At 33.3% G+C, this 12,099-nt stretch overlaps 6 protein-coding genes across 6 annotated transcripts; 3 read left to right on the top strand and 3 right to left on the bottom strand.

Moving 5' to 3' along the window:
- Nucleotides 1-427: 427 nt before the first annotated feature.
- Tsp_07241 (conserved hypothetical protein) lies at nt 428-694 on the bottom strand. The gene has a single exon (XM_003381487.1). The coding sequence runs from the start codon at nt 692-694 to the stop codon at nt 428-430; it is 267 nt and encodes an 88-aa protein (XP_003381535.1).
- A 252-nt stretch (nt 695-946) lies between these two features.
- Nucleotides 947-1,792, bottom strand: Tsp_07242 (conserved hypothetical protein). The gene is made up of 2 exons (XM_003381486.1): nt 1,633-1,792; nt 947-1,089 (listed from the first exon to the last, which is right to left on the bottom strand). Exons 1-2 carry the CDS (start codon nt 1,790-1,792, stop codon nt 947-949), a joined length of 303 nt encoding a protein of 100 aa, XP_003381534.1.
- Nucleotides 1,793-3,399: 1,607 nt separating this feature from the next.
- Tsp_07243 (conserved hypothetical protein) lies at nt 3,400-4,262 on the bottom strand. The gene is made up of 2 exons (XM_003381485.1): nt 3,765-4,262; nt 3,400-3,486 (listed from the first exon to the last, which is right to left on the bottom strand). Exons 1-2 carry the CDS (start codon nt 4,260-4,262, stop codon nt 3,400-3,402), a joined length of 585 nt encoding a protein of 194 aa, XP_003381533.1.
- Nucleotides 4,263-6,327: 2,065 nt separating this feature from the next.
- Nucleotides 6,328-7,317, top strand: Tsp_07244 (conserved hypothetical protein). Its single transcript, XM_003381484.1, has 3 exons — nt 6,328-6,462; nt 6,862-6,931; nt 7,190-7,317. Exons 1-3 carry the CDS (start codon nt 6,328-6,330, stop codon nt 7,315-7,317), a joined length of 333 nt encoding a protein of 110 aa, XP_003381532.1.
- Nucleotides 7,318-8,181: 864 nt separating this feature from the next.
- Nucleotides 8,182-9,022, top strand: Tsp_07245 (conserved hypothetical protein). The gene is made up of 3 exons (XM_003381483.1): nt 8,182-8,267; nt 8,587-8,745; nt 8,799-9,022. Exons 1-3 carry the CDS (start codon nt 8,202-8,204, stop codon nt 8,925-8,927), a joined length of 354 nt encoding a protein of 117 aa, XP_003381531.1. The 5' UTR covers nt 8,182-8,201; the 3' UTR covers nt 8,928-9,022.
- Nucleotides 9,023-9,902: 880 nt separating this feature from the next.
- On the top strand, nt 9,903-11,286 carry Tsp_07246 (conserved hypothetical protein). Its single transcript, XM_003381482.1, has 4 exons — nt 9,903-9,914; nt 10,272-10,305; nt 10,675-10,802; nt 11,062-11,286. Exons 1-4 carry the CDS (start codon nt 9,903-9,905, stop codon nt 11,284-11,286), a joined length of 399 nt encoding a protein of 132 aa, XP_003381530.1.
- The last annotated feature ends 813 nt before the right edge of the window (nt 11,287-12,099 follow it).

Genomic DNA, 12,099 nt, shown 5'->3' with positions numbered 1-12,099 from the left:
AACAGTAAATCAATAGATCATCTTTATTGAACAGAAAAAAGGGTACACACGTACATTATGAGGAGATCACCACAAATAGTATTAATCATTTGATTATCAAATTACATAATTTATTTAAAAAATATGATGCAGTGAATAAATGCACTTCTTTGCATTATTATATTTGAAAAAATTCTCAGAAAACTGAACTTATAGCTCTTTTGGAGTTTCATTAGAAAATTCTTTCAACTAACTCAAAACATGATGAAAATTGTTTAAAAGTATTTTAGTAGAAATACAATTATAAAGCACAGTTCAAAATCACATTTTATTACAATTTACAATATATTTTGTTTGATACAATACTAATTTTTTCACTTTCATCATTTCTCTTATTGTTTCTGCGCTGCTGCTGCTGCCCTTTGTGCTGCTACTTTGTCAGAGATATCTAAGTTAATAATTTCATAAAAATGAGTTCACAAAAAATTACTTTATAAATGTTACCAAATTCTTTGACCAATTTCGGATATTTCAAGGTTCTTTGGTAATCTCTATTTTCATAATGTGATTGATAATCGCCGATTGATTCTCTTGAAACTGATGTAACTTCTGCAGTATCAGCTCCTTCTTCATAAATTCTAACAATCAGAGGAGCGGCAGTACAAACAGTAAACACCAAGCAAGATGCAAGAGCAAAGAAAGTAACACCGTGCATTTTTCTTTTTGATCAAGACACTGCTGCTTCAAAATGCAAGTCACATGCGTATATATATTTTTTTAAGCTGACAGAATGTTTACAATAAGAAATGATGCAGCCTATTCTCTTGCATCATTTATTTGAAAATTTCAATATCACATCCGATTGTCTTTAAAATTAATCAAATAAAAGATATAAAATTATATTAACTTATCACTTTAGTTTATTTTATTAGGTTTTTTTTGTTAAGACCTTACATTAAAGCATTATCTAAATATCTATGTAGAAAAGTACATAAGAGGTAATGCTGCTTGCCACTGCTTGATGATTAAATAAAGCAGATGAGATCAGCATTACGTTAACCACTCGTGCAATGCTAACGTATTCTATTATTACATTGTGTATTATGTTTACTGAAATTTTTGAAATAAAACGTCGATTGTGAAAAATATTGCATGACTTTGTAAATTAATTTTATTTTAATCAAAAAGGATATTAATTCTTAGCTATATGAGACAAATATATTTTTAATATAACTTGTGATCTCTAATTATAGATTATCAAAAATTTATCAACTGATTATGTTATACCTGAAGCTGCAAAATATTAACATTTAAATAAACGCTTTTCCATCATTATACTATTTCTAAAAAGAAACATTTATTGATCACTTTCACATATTATGATTTACATGTTAAAACAGAAGTTGTGTGTGCATCAAAAAGGTTTTGTCAGTAACAAGTAATTCTTTTAAATTGTACTTTATTAATTTTAAAGTAACTTATTACGTGCATTCTTATTGTTAAAATTTAATCAAAGGGATGGTGCAGTTCGGGCCATATTTTGACCTCGTTTTCTTATTGGTCTTAGAACGCGCTATTTTATTGGACCTTCATCTCGTTGTCTTATTGGTCGATTGAAACAAATTCAATATAATCTACTATTATTATTTTTACATCTTGCCTCAAATTCTGAGATTGTTTGTTCTGAGTTCATTTTACTCAAATGGAATGTGAACAAAAATGAAGAAAAGCATGCAATAGATGAGCAAATGATTTCGTTTACACCTAGATAACCTCGGCGATGGGAATTTAAATTGTTCTCGAGATGTGGCATTTCAGGAATGCCTTATGATTTTTTGTTTTATGTGCTCTGTCGACCTAAAGTAGAAAAAAATGTTGGTTTTATACCTGCTGACTTTTCTATGAAACTCTGTGAGCATTTACCAAAGCAGCAAAATCATAGGCTGTCTTCTGATAATTATTTCAATTTCATTGAATTTCAGCCGCGCATTAAGGAACAAGGTATATGAACAAGATAGATAATAAAATCATATAGACTCCGTGGCTGTCTATTAATGTCAGAGCAAGCACTGAAGGACAGTGGTCAACTTACGACTAATTTTAGGACAACCATGGCTCGCGATATTATCGCGGTTGCATGGTACGACAATCGCCGAGTTACATCGCTAACATCAATTTACCTCAGCTTTTTAACCAGTAAAACTGAAGCCAAGGTAGAACTAAAAGCAGCGGAAAAGAATCATTGTTAAGGTGCCTTCCATTGTGCACAACTACAACATGCATATGGGAGGTGTCGATTTAAACAACATGCTCTCTAGCCTGTATAAAGTCAATCACAAAAACTGAAACTGGACGAAGGCTATTTTTTTCTGGGTTATTGCAACCGCACCGACAAACGGATGGCTGCTGTATCGAAGAGAGTATGAACTGTTTTCGGGACCTAAAACGGACCGCATGGATTTACTGGCTTTTATGACCAGCATAAGTAAATTGCTTTGTCTCACAAACAAAGCGCTTACACCACGAGAAGGAAGGAGAAGTGAGACGGTACTATACAAGAAGCATCTGAACCAGGCACATCAGTTGGAGCAAGATCAAGACCGTCAGTTGTGCATGATGCACAGAAAGTTAAGGTAGGGCATTGGCGAGATGCAGGAGAAAAGCGAAGAAGGTGTAGTTACTGTTCAAAATTATCTCTTGTATATTGTATAAAATGTAACGGACCTTTGTGCATGAGCAAAGCAATAAAGTGTTTTCAGCTCTTCCATAAATAGACCTCATTTAACCACTTTCGTAGAATATAATTTCAATATATTGAACTTGGCTAACACAACAATTTACTTCTCATTATATAAAAAAAATAAGCATTTCCAAATTATAATTGCTCTAAATAAATGCAAATAAATATCGATTATAAGAAACAAGTGAAGAGAATTGAAACAAAAGTGAAAACATAACGATTACAATCCACATCATAATGCATGATGTACTACACTTGATTATTGACTATTAGGTTCTGCAGCTAACTGCCTTCTTTTGCGCAAAATCAGATATTTTACGAAATCTTGCTTCGTATCTGAGAATCGTGAGTATATTTTATTGAATATACAATCAAACAACAAGCTAATGCGAGCAAACTGATACAACGACTTGCCTCTCGAACGAAGTAAACCCCAACTAAAATTCACTACTATTCCCTGATTCAAAAATAATAACAATCTCGATTATTTATTTTTGCCGCAAAGACAAAGGCAGCTGTGGTAATAAATCAATCACAAACGTTGAAACATTGACAGGTTAATGCACGCTTCATAAATATCATTATAGCGTAGGATTCTACACATGACACAATTCATCACCAGCCAAAAGTATCATATCTGATACACTTCAAAAAAACAAAACGGAGTCAATTATTTTCACTCAAATTTTCCGTACAAAATCACATCCATAATAGCATTCATTCCACCGAGGTTTCAAATCTTTCTGACACGGGAAAATAAATAGGGTCTGAAAAGGATACAATGATATTTCTGAATGGGATATCTTGATCCGATATTATGCACAAAATAATGCAATTAATTAACACGAAATAAGTTAATAATATAATTTTATTCTATTAAAAAAATACAATAAAATAAAACAATACGATATAAGAATTCAATACACGCAACGTAAATTTGAGAGTTATGTTATAAATAATGAAAATAATATGAAGTTAAAATTGCGAATTATTTGAAAATCATCAAATTATTAATCTTCATCTTCGGTGAAGCAAATCAACGAACCACAGCTCTACTTCTCAACGAATGCCGCTTCTGTTTTGGAATTGATTTTAATGAAGAACGCTTTCGACGAGATTTACTAGCCTTGATCAAAACTGCTTTTTGATTGGATTTCTTCACGCTTCTTTTCTTATTACGACGAGATTTTCCTCCACTTTTAGATCTTTGTCGCATTGCGACTTTACGGGCCACTTTCTTGCCAGGGCTCTTCTTCCTTGTAATACTCTTTGATCTCGAACGTGACCGCAACGACTGCAAACACGTTGGGCAAATTATTTCTGAGGGAGCTTCATCTCCATCTAATTGTACAGCTGATGGTTTTTTCTGCAATTTTAATCTTGATGATGGAACCACGATTTGATGAGTAGAACGCTTTGGGGTTTGACTTCTTGATATTGAACGTCTTCGAGGACGGGTAAGACTACCCCTGCGACTACTCATACTTCTTCGGCTGCTACTGCGACTGCGACTTCGACTATAACTACGAGCAGAGCGCGCCATTGTCGAACAGGGTATGGACTACACAAGCGATACGACTGAACAACTTTTATTTGAACATCACTTATACAGACTATATTGCACTTTAAACAACATCACTTTAAATCAAAATTGTTTAAACTCATTTTTAATGTAGGTTATGAATAAAATGATCATTATTATTATTTCAGTTTGATACAGTAAAAACATTGTAATTTCTGAAAATAAATGATTCACTGAGAAGAACTTTGACATAAATTATGAAATATGAAATTGTTTCTAAAAAGAGTTTCCATTGTTAATGTTGTTGTTAAACGTTCATTTCATTTCATTTATTGGACCTTTGCGCAGTTGTCCTATTGGCTTTCCTTTCATGCAAAAGGTTGCATCAAATGCATCAATTCTGTGCTGCCATAGTCAATGAAACAGAATTCCGCCTCAGATGAGATACGAGAACAGGTAACGAAGGGGATGGAATATCTTTGCTGTAATACTGATTAGGTGATGTTTGTTGCCAAACACGTTCAGATCTGCGTTCGACTGTATAAGATAAGAAATGTCATCTTTCTCCGCGTTTCATGTTATTCAAGAGCTTTTAACATCCGGCTGCTGCTTTCTTTTCCCACGTGTTCAGGTGCTAAGCCTGTAAAACTGCATGGTGATTACTGGCACATTTTGCAAGGTTGAAAGCCCCCAACTTCATCACTGTTCGCAATTGTGTCACCATTCTAAAATCCTTTTTCCTCATGAATTGAGAATACCAGATCATCAACATGCGCGTTCTTCAGAATTTCGTTCACTGCTTCAGGAAATTGGTATTTCCTTTCATGGTTTCTATTGACGCATGAAGCAAAGCATGGTGAACGTGAAAGAGCAAAACAGCTCTTTGATGTGGTAGAGGTATTTCTCAAATACTTAGGTGGCAACAAATATATCAGCAGACATCTCTGTCTTGTTCATGCAAGCCGTTAGGAAAAACATCTTAGAGATGTCAGCCTTGAGCGCTAATCACAACCTGTGAAATCATATCAATAATTTGGTGAGATCTTACTTTAAGCAGGTTCCTACGTGTAGATGTTGATTAACGTAAGTGCCTCTGCACTGTGCTAAGCAATCAAATACATCTCACCATTTTATTTTGATCTTATCTTCACAGATGACGGCATGATGAGGTAAGTACCTGTTCTTTCCCGTTTCTGTATCCGTCAATTCTTCTATTAGATGTTCTACTAAATATTCCTTTTTCCAAATTTTTGCTTCATGGTTGCATCAAGGAAAGCTAGGCTTACAGTGAAACATTTCTGAATAATTCACAATAAAGATTTAAAGATGAATGCTTATTTGTGATGATGTCGTGTATTCTTGAGGTAGTGGGCGATAAGGTACAATACTAATCGCTTTCAACGTTTAACCAGTTCTGGTGCTGAACATTAAGTGTCATGAGCGCAGTGAATCCCATTTCGCAAAGGTACGTTGTGGCGATGGGAACCAATACACGCAAGCTCTATGAACTTAAGTTAGCATTTCATCCAGGAGCTTTCTAACGGCATACATTAAAAGCTGCCTCAGCTAAATTGTTGAATTGCAGATAAATGGTTTCTTCTTAAAGATCATGTGGAAGATGTTCGGCATGAACTAGAAATGGATTTTTCAAAAGTTTATAGATCAATATTTGAGGTTCCACGTCAAGAAAATAGTGAAAAAACCCATGCTGTAGGCTTGTTAATTCCGTTTCAGAAAGGTGCGTTGCAGAGAAGGGAACCAGTACACGTAAGCTGTGTGAACTTATGTTAGGATATTCAGCTTGTAGGAGGAGGAGGCCTCTCAGCTATTATTCGACTTGAAAACAAATTGCCTCAAACACCCACAGGTCATCCTATGAATTTGTTAACAGCATGCCGTTGCCCTTGAGGCGCCACATACAAGAGTCATGCGCAATCAGAACTTAAAACTGATCGCAGTGAAACTATGTTTAATTTGATATTCTCTACGTTGAATAAAATTTCATTTTCGATACTTTGTGTGCTTCCATCGAACATTTAAAAGAGCAAAAACACTGAAACGACTTCCCTATAGAATCTCTCGCTTAATGCCCTACGACGAATGGACTGACCGATCACTGACAATCCTTGATTCAGAACGATTACTATTACTAGCATTAAGAAAATGCACATCAAACAACCAGAGGCAAAGTCCTACTGATCGCAATGCAAGAGATTCATCAGTCTAGTACCGATTTCCCCAACGCGATTTGTCTACTTTTTCCCATCCAAATTTCATTGGCTGTCCTTCTGATGCGTTCTATTTGTTGAATATTCATTTCCTATCTATGGTTAATTTCTGAATCAATATTAAGCTCTTTAATTTTTAGCCTATATTTTTAAAAACTAAATAATTTTCGAATGTGATTATTTGACGAACATTAATTTTAATCAATCATTTTTTTAAAATGTAATCTGAGCGGTGGCGTTTTTTATATTGCATTAATTAGAAATTCACCTGTGGTTCAGAAATATCTGTTTCTATATTTCATTGCAATTTTGTGAATTTTTAAATATAAGTAGAGTGTTGGGTTTGTGCTTTATTTGTGCGACAAGCCATTAGACCAGAAATTTGTTTTTAGACCACAGCATCTCCCAACCTCTCATACTCAAATGTGGATTTTAAATGTCAACTCTGCCTCCTTTTTCGCAGTGAATTTCATTAATTGCTGCTCTGAGGCACGCAACTAAATTTCATTGAATTGAAACACGGTGTTTTTTTTGAATTTGCATATGCTGATTCACAGATGTGAATTCAGGTTTTATAATGGTGAGCAACCTTATTGAACAAGGCAAAATAAGGGATGTTGAACAGAATAAGTGAAAAAAGAAAAGCTGGAATTAGATCGTGCCAGCGCTGAATATGATTTAGCATTAAAAAATTAAAAGCAGTTAGTGAAAAAAGTTTAGGTCAATTGTACAACATTATGGAAGAGAAGAAAAACGCATTAAAAAACGCAAGTGCACATTGTGGCACAATGGATGGATCTGATGCCAGATGCCCAAGGTGGATCGCCAAAAGTGTCCAGCAGACATGATCTTCCAACTATCAGTATCACAAATGCGCTATTCAAATTTTGAATGATCTATTAAAAGAGCATTGCATATTTCGAAAAATAATAATGCATCGTCATTTCACAATGATTCAACGATTGACATATACTACTGCATTCCTGTTTGCTCACTATTACTTTGTGAAGCCAAAATTCTTTGTTTTATTCAACAATTTTCACTTTTACCGAGCTGTAGTTCATCAAATCTGCCGGCTTGGCATAAGAACTGATTCTATGCATAATCAGGGATTGAAGAATAAGGTTAGAAGGTAATGGCTTTAGCATTCTTCCTGGTAACTTCTTTCTGCTGGTAGCTCTTCTTTTACTTCTTTCTACAGATCTTTTTCACCCTTATATATTCCATTTCTCTTTATTTTTTCACCAATTTTATAAATATTCAATCATTATTTGTACTGAAATTACGCTAAATTTGTTTCAACTATTCGATGACGTTAAATAAACATTGAATTGCTATTTATTTGCATTATGTTGGTGGCAAAAAATTTGAATTTGGAGAGTCTGAATCAGAGAATAAAAATCGACATTGTAAATCGCTTCTTTAGTCTTCAAAAATAACATATTGAAAATTTTCTGTTTCATCTTTATTTGCATTGCGTATTTCATAAATGAGATGTATAACCTTAATATTTTTCCAATGTAAATTCTACAGAACAATATTTTGTATATTTTGTTTTTTTACTTTAAAAATAAACATTTTATGGCATTCTTTTTATAAATTCAGATAATTAAACACATACAGCAATTATTGAATTAAACATCTGAACAAAGAACGCTCGACTCTATTATACTATAAAAGCCCCGTTTTACAAAATAAAAATCATTCTCTTCACGAAATCACAATTAATACAATGTCAGTTTTAGCAGCTTTTATCTTCTTTTTCATGGCTGTTATGCCTGAAATCAATGCAGATTCGGTATGTTTGTAAAATTATACAGAGTTTAAATTATATTCGACTATTTCTCTCTCATTCAAATCAATGTTTAATAAAAACATGTAAAGTTCACCGAATTAGGCATATCAGAATATTCATAATTATAACTTGCATATAATTTTTCCAAATTTTATTCAAAATGCATTTCTATATTGAATTGCTTTCACGTAAGAGCACTGATAAAATGTAGCATTACTTATTACAACCTTGATAATAATAGTGGAATGATAAATGTGGTAATCATTCCTAAGTATTATGCATCGTTAAATTAGCTTATTCTTTATAATGATTAGTTGTTTAGAGTGCATTGGAAGAAGCCAAAGATTACATTTACCAATCTGATTTGCAAAGCGGTAAAGGTTATTTCCGCAAAGTTCGCAGTGTAAGCGAAGTCGACAGAAGTGAAGGATTATCCTTAACAATAGATGCTCTTTCAACTACATGCCAAGTGTCATCAGAAGTATGCAATATTTTATTTTAATGTAAAACCTCTAACGCGTTGTTATATTTCAGATTAGTCAAGAACAGGTGTATTCTGATGAGTGCCCCATCACGAAAGTGGAATACGACGAAATAGAATGCCATTTGAAGCTTGACCATTCTAAAACTGGCCAGCTGGAATGCACATATTATGGAGCATAAACTATAATGATAAAATCGTTTGCTGCTATGTTGGTGTAAAATTGAAATTTGCTGTTTTGAAGACTAACGAAAATAAAATCTAATACTTTTTTGCAATTGTATTTTCACTTTTCAAGAATTCCAATATGTTCAAATTTTTATCCAGCAAAAATTTTATAATTTTACAAGAAAATATAATATGAAAAATCCTACTGCTTGCAATTTTGTTGATTCACATTAATTTAATAGAACCTTAAGCATAAAACAAATTCTATTAGCATTTATCAAAAGGGCATTCATATATCCAAGTAAACGGTGAGTGTTTTGTCCAGTATATGAAAATAAATTTTCCGTACGTAATACATACAATTTTTTAATTAAAAAAATTAATAAATCTTCTCTGTTGTAAAAAAGCCTAAAAATTAACGTAACTATGTGCAGCTAATCTTTGGAATGTAAAATGACGCACCAATAATACTTGAATCGATGGATAATTGCTGCACATACGCATGGTTATTTTTGGTAATTGTTTATTATTTGTGAACAGTTCAAATTTAATGTTAATGTAGATTGTGCAACTATTATAATATCAAATTTCTCGGTTACATTCATCGCACATATGCTCATTTTAATAATTTTCAAGTTTTCAATCAAGTTTTAAAATATAAATAAACACTGACATAGAGATTCAAGATTAATTTGCAGCTCATTAACGTTAAAAATGATTGTGAATTGTGAAAAAATTTACCACGGCGGTTTTCATGCACAGCTTTGAACATATCTTAATAAATAAAAAGGACAGTAATTAAATTTAGAAAATTTTCTTATTGTTGAATGAGTATAATTATTCATTATTGCAATTTATGAATAATTATAATGATGAGTGATTTTACTGAATTTTGCACATTACAATTCAACTGCTTTTGTTATTCCTTTTTCAATTGTTTACTTATTACTCATTTTGTTATGTATAAATTATCATCAACATTACTATTAATGCTAGTGATAGTAGGTATTGTATAAGGACATACATTTGTCTATTGTCATAAATGCAAAAAAAATTTACAGCTTCATTCGTATTCATCCTCTGTCTCGTAGATCAGAGTATGATTATGTTGATAGAAAATCAAATTTAAAAAATAAGAGAAAATAAGACGAAGAAGAAATTAGCGAAAAATATAAATACAAAAGAGGTTATTTTTCATGTGACATTCGTTTCAAAAAAATCATAATTCACAAATTAATCTTGAATCTCCATGTCTGTGTTTATTTATACTTTAAAGAATATAAGTTTATATGAACAAGAATAAGAAAGAAAGAAAGAATAAGAAAAAGAATAAGAATAATATTTAAAAAATTTTAAAGAATCAAGAAAATAGTGAAAAAACTCATGCTGTAGGTTTGTAAGGTGCGGTTCCATTTTTCTTTTAAAACCGTCGACAAAAATGCATTATTTTAAAACTATGAAATTATTGTTCTTTATCTTCATTCATAAAGCTGAATGAATGATGCACAGAACTTCTTCACAGTGAATGTTGCTTCTTCTCTCCATTTACTTTTATTGAAGAACATTCGTGTCGAGATTTAATACTATTGCAAAATTGAAATAATGCAAAATTCATTTTTCGAAAAAATATTCAAATTCTCATAGGAAATATTGGATGAATAAATAAATACTGAAAAAGAATTTTTTGATTTAATCATCCAATATTCTTTATCTTACGCAAATGCTAATGGAAAATATTACTGTAAAAAAACTTAAATAAAGGGATTGTATCCAATTCACACCATGAAATTGGAAGTTTTATTACTGCAGCAAGAACAGGCCTTAATTGGCCACTAGCAGGAATATTGACTGTACAAGTCAATTATAATCGAAAACCACAATTCTCTACGGTTTTCAAAGATAATAAAATATACACCAGCATTTACTCTACTAGTAACAGAACACAGATCAGTAAATTGAACATAAGTCACTTGAACAAAGGAAAAAATATCGAAATATCAAAATAATACATTTAATAAATATCAAAAAGTAACAGTAAACAAAATACAGAATTCAAAACGATTCAAGTAGTCAAATGCGCCGTTAGGGTACAAAGGTAATATTTCAAAAGAGTTTCAAAGCGCTCTTCAGTTACCATAAACGAGTCAGGGACTAGGTGCTGTGACAAAATGCCGCATGTCAAAGCAGAAAAAGGAATCGCTGCAGCGGTACGTCACAACAGCACAGAATAGCTTCAGAGTCCATAAAACATGTGCGGTTGTCCACGTGAATACGTCTCTTTCAAGTGGTTACAGCACTGAATTGAAGCACATGTGTTTCGCTTGCCAGGGTGCTGTGATCAGGTTGCTTCGAACATTCTCCAAAGTTGAGTGACAGCACTTGACCACATTTTGTTCTGAACTGAAAGCGCATCTGGCAGCTGGCTGAAATAATTCGTGTTGGTACCTCATAAAAAGAGTATATTTACGAGGCCAAAAATATTCATCGATGATGTAAGAAATAATTCTTCAGGCAAATTCATTAAAAAGTCGGCAATAAGCATTTCGATTTCGCGCCGATCTGGCGCGGTTGTTGGATGAGGTCGAAAGTGGAGTAGAACTCTCACCGCCGCGTTCATGCACGCGCACCATGTTGATCGCCAGCTACGGGAAGCAAGCCAGAAGCAGATGATAAAACCTACTCTGCCAGCTGCTAATATTTCAGGCGGTTTCAAACTGCTGTGGATGTGCGGCTGTTTGCCTGTACATGCATACTCTGATGATGTTTTTCCAAAAAAAAATGGAAGGCGTCTCGATACTGTTTGAATAAGCGGACTTGAAGATACATCATCTCGTTTGCCACCAATTCGTTCCACTTTGGTCAAGCGGACTTGAAGATACATCATCTGGTTTGGCCCCCACTCCTTCCACTTTGGCCAAGCGGACTTGAAGATACATCATCTGGTTTGCCGACAATTCGTTCCCCTTTGGACATGATGAAAAGGAAGAAAGGCTTGTACTGGATGAATATGTAATATCGCCAAGATGCAACGATGGAGTGCATATCCTTCAAACACAAGGCTGCCCATCTGACTATTCTTCATGTCCTACTAGATGGAGAATAGGACACGAGATCAAGACTGCCCATAGAGAGTCGACTCTACCAAGTTCCAATATATGTCCCTCCTCCAAACAATATCACCCGAAC

This window comes from Trichinella spiralis (assembly GCF_000181795.1).
Source record: "Trichinella spiralis strain ISS 195 chromosome Unknown Scfld1, whole genome shotgun sequence".
NCBI classification, from domain to species: Eukaryota; Metazoa; Nematoda; class Enoplea; order Trichinellida; family Trichinellidae; genus Trichinella; species Trichinella spiralis.
Note: the sequence above shows the minus strand (reverse complement) of the source record. Positions and strands in the feature narration are given on the sequence as shown.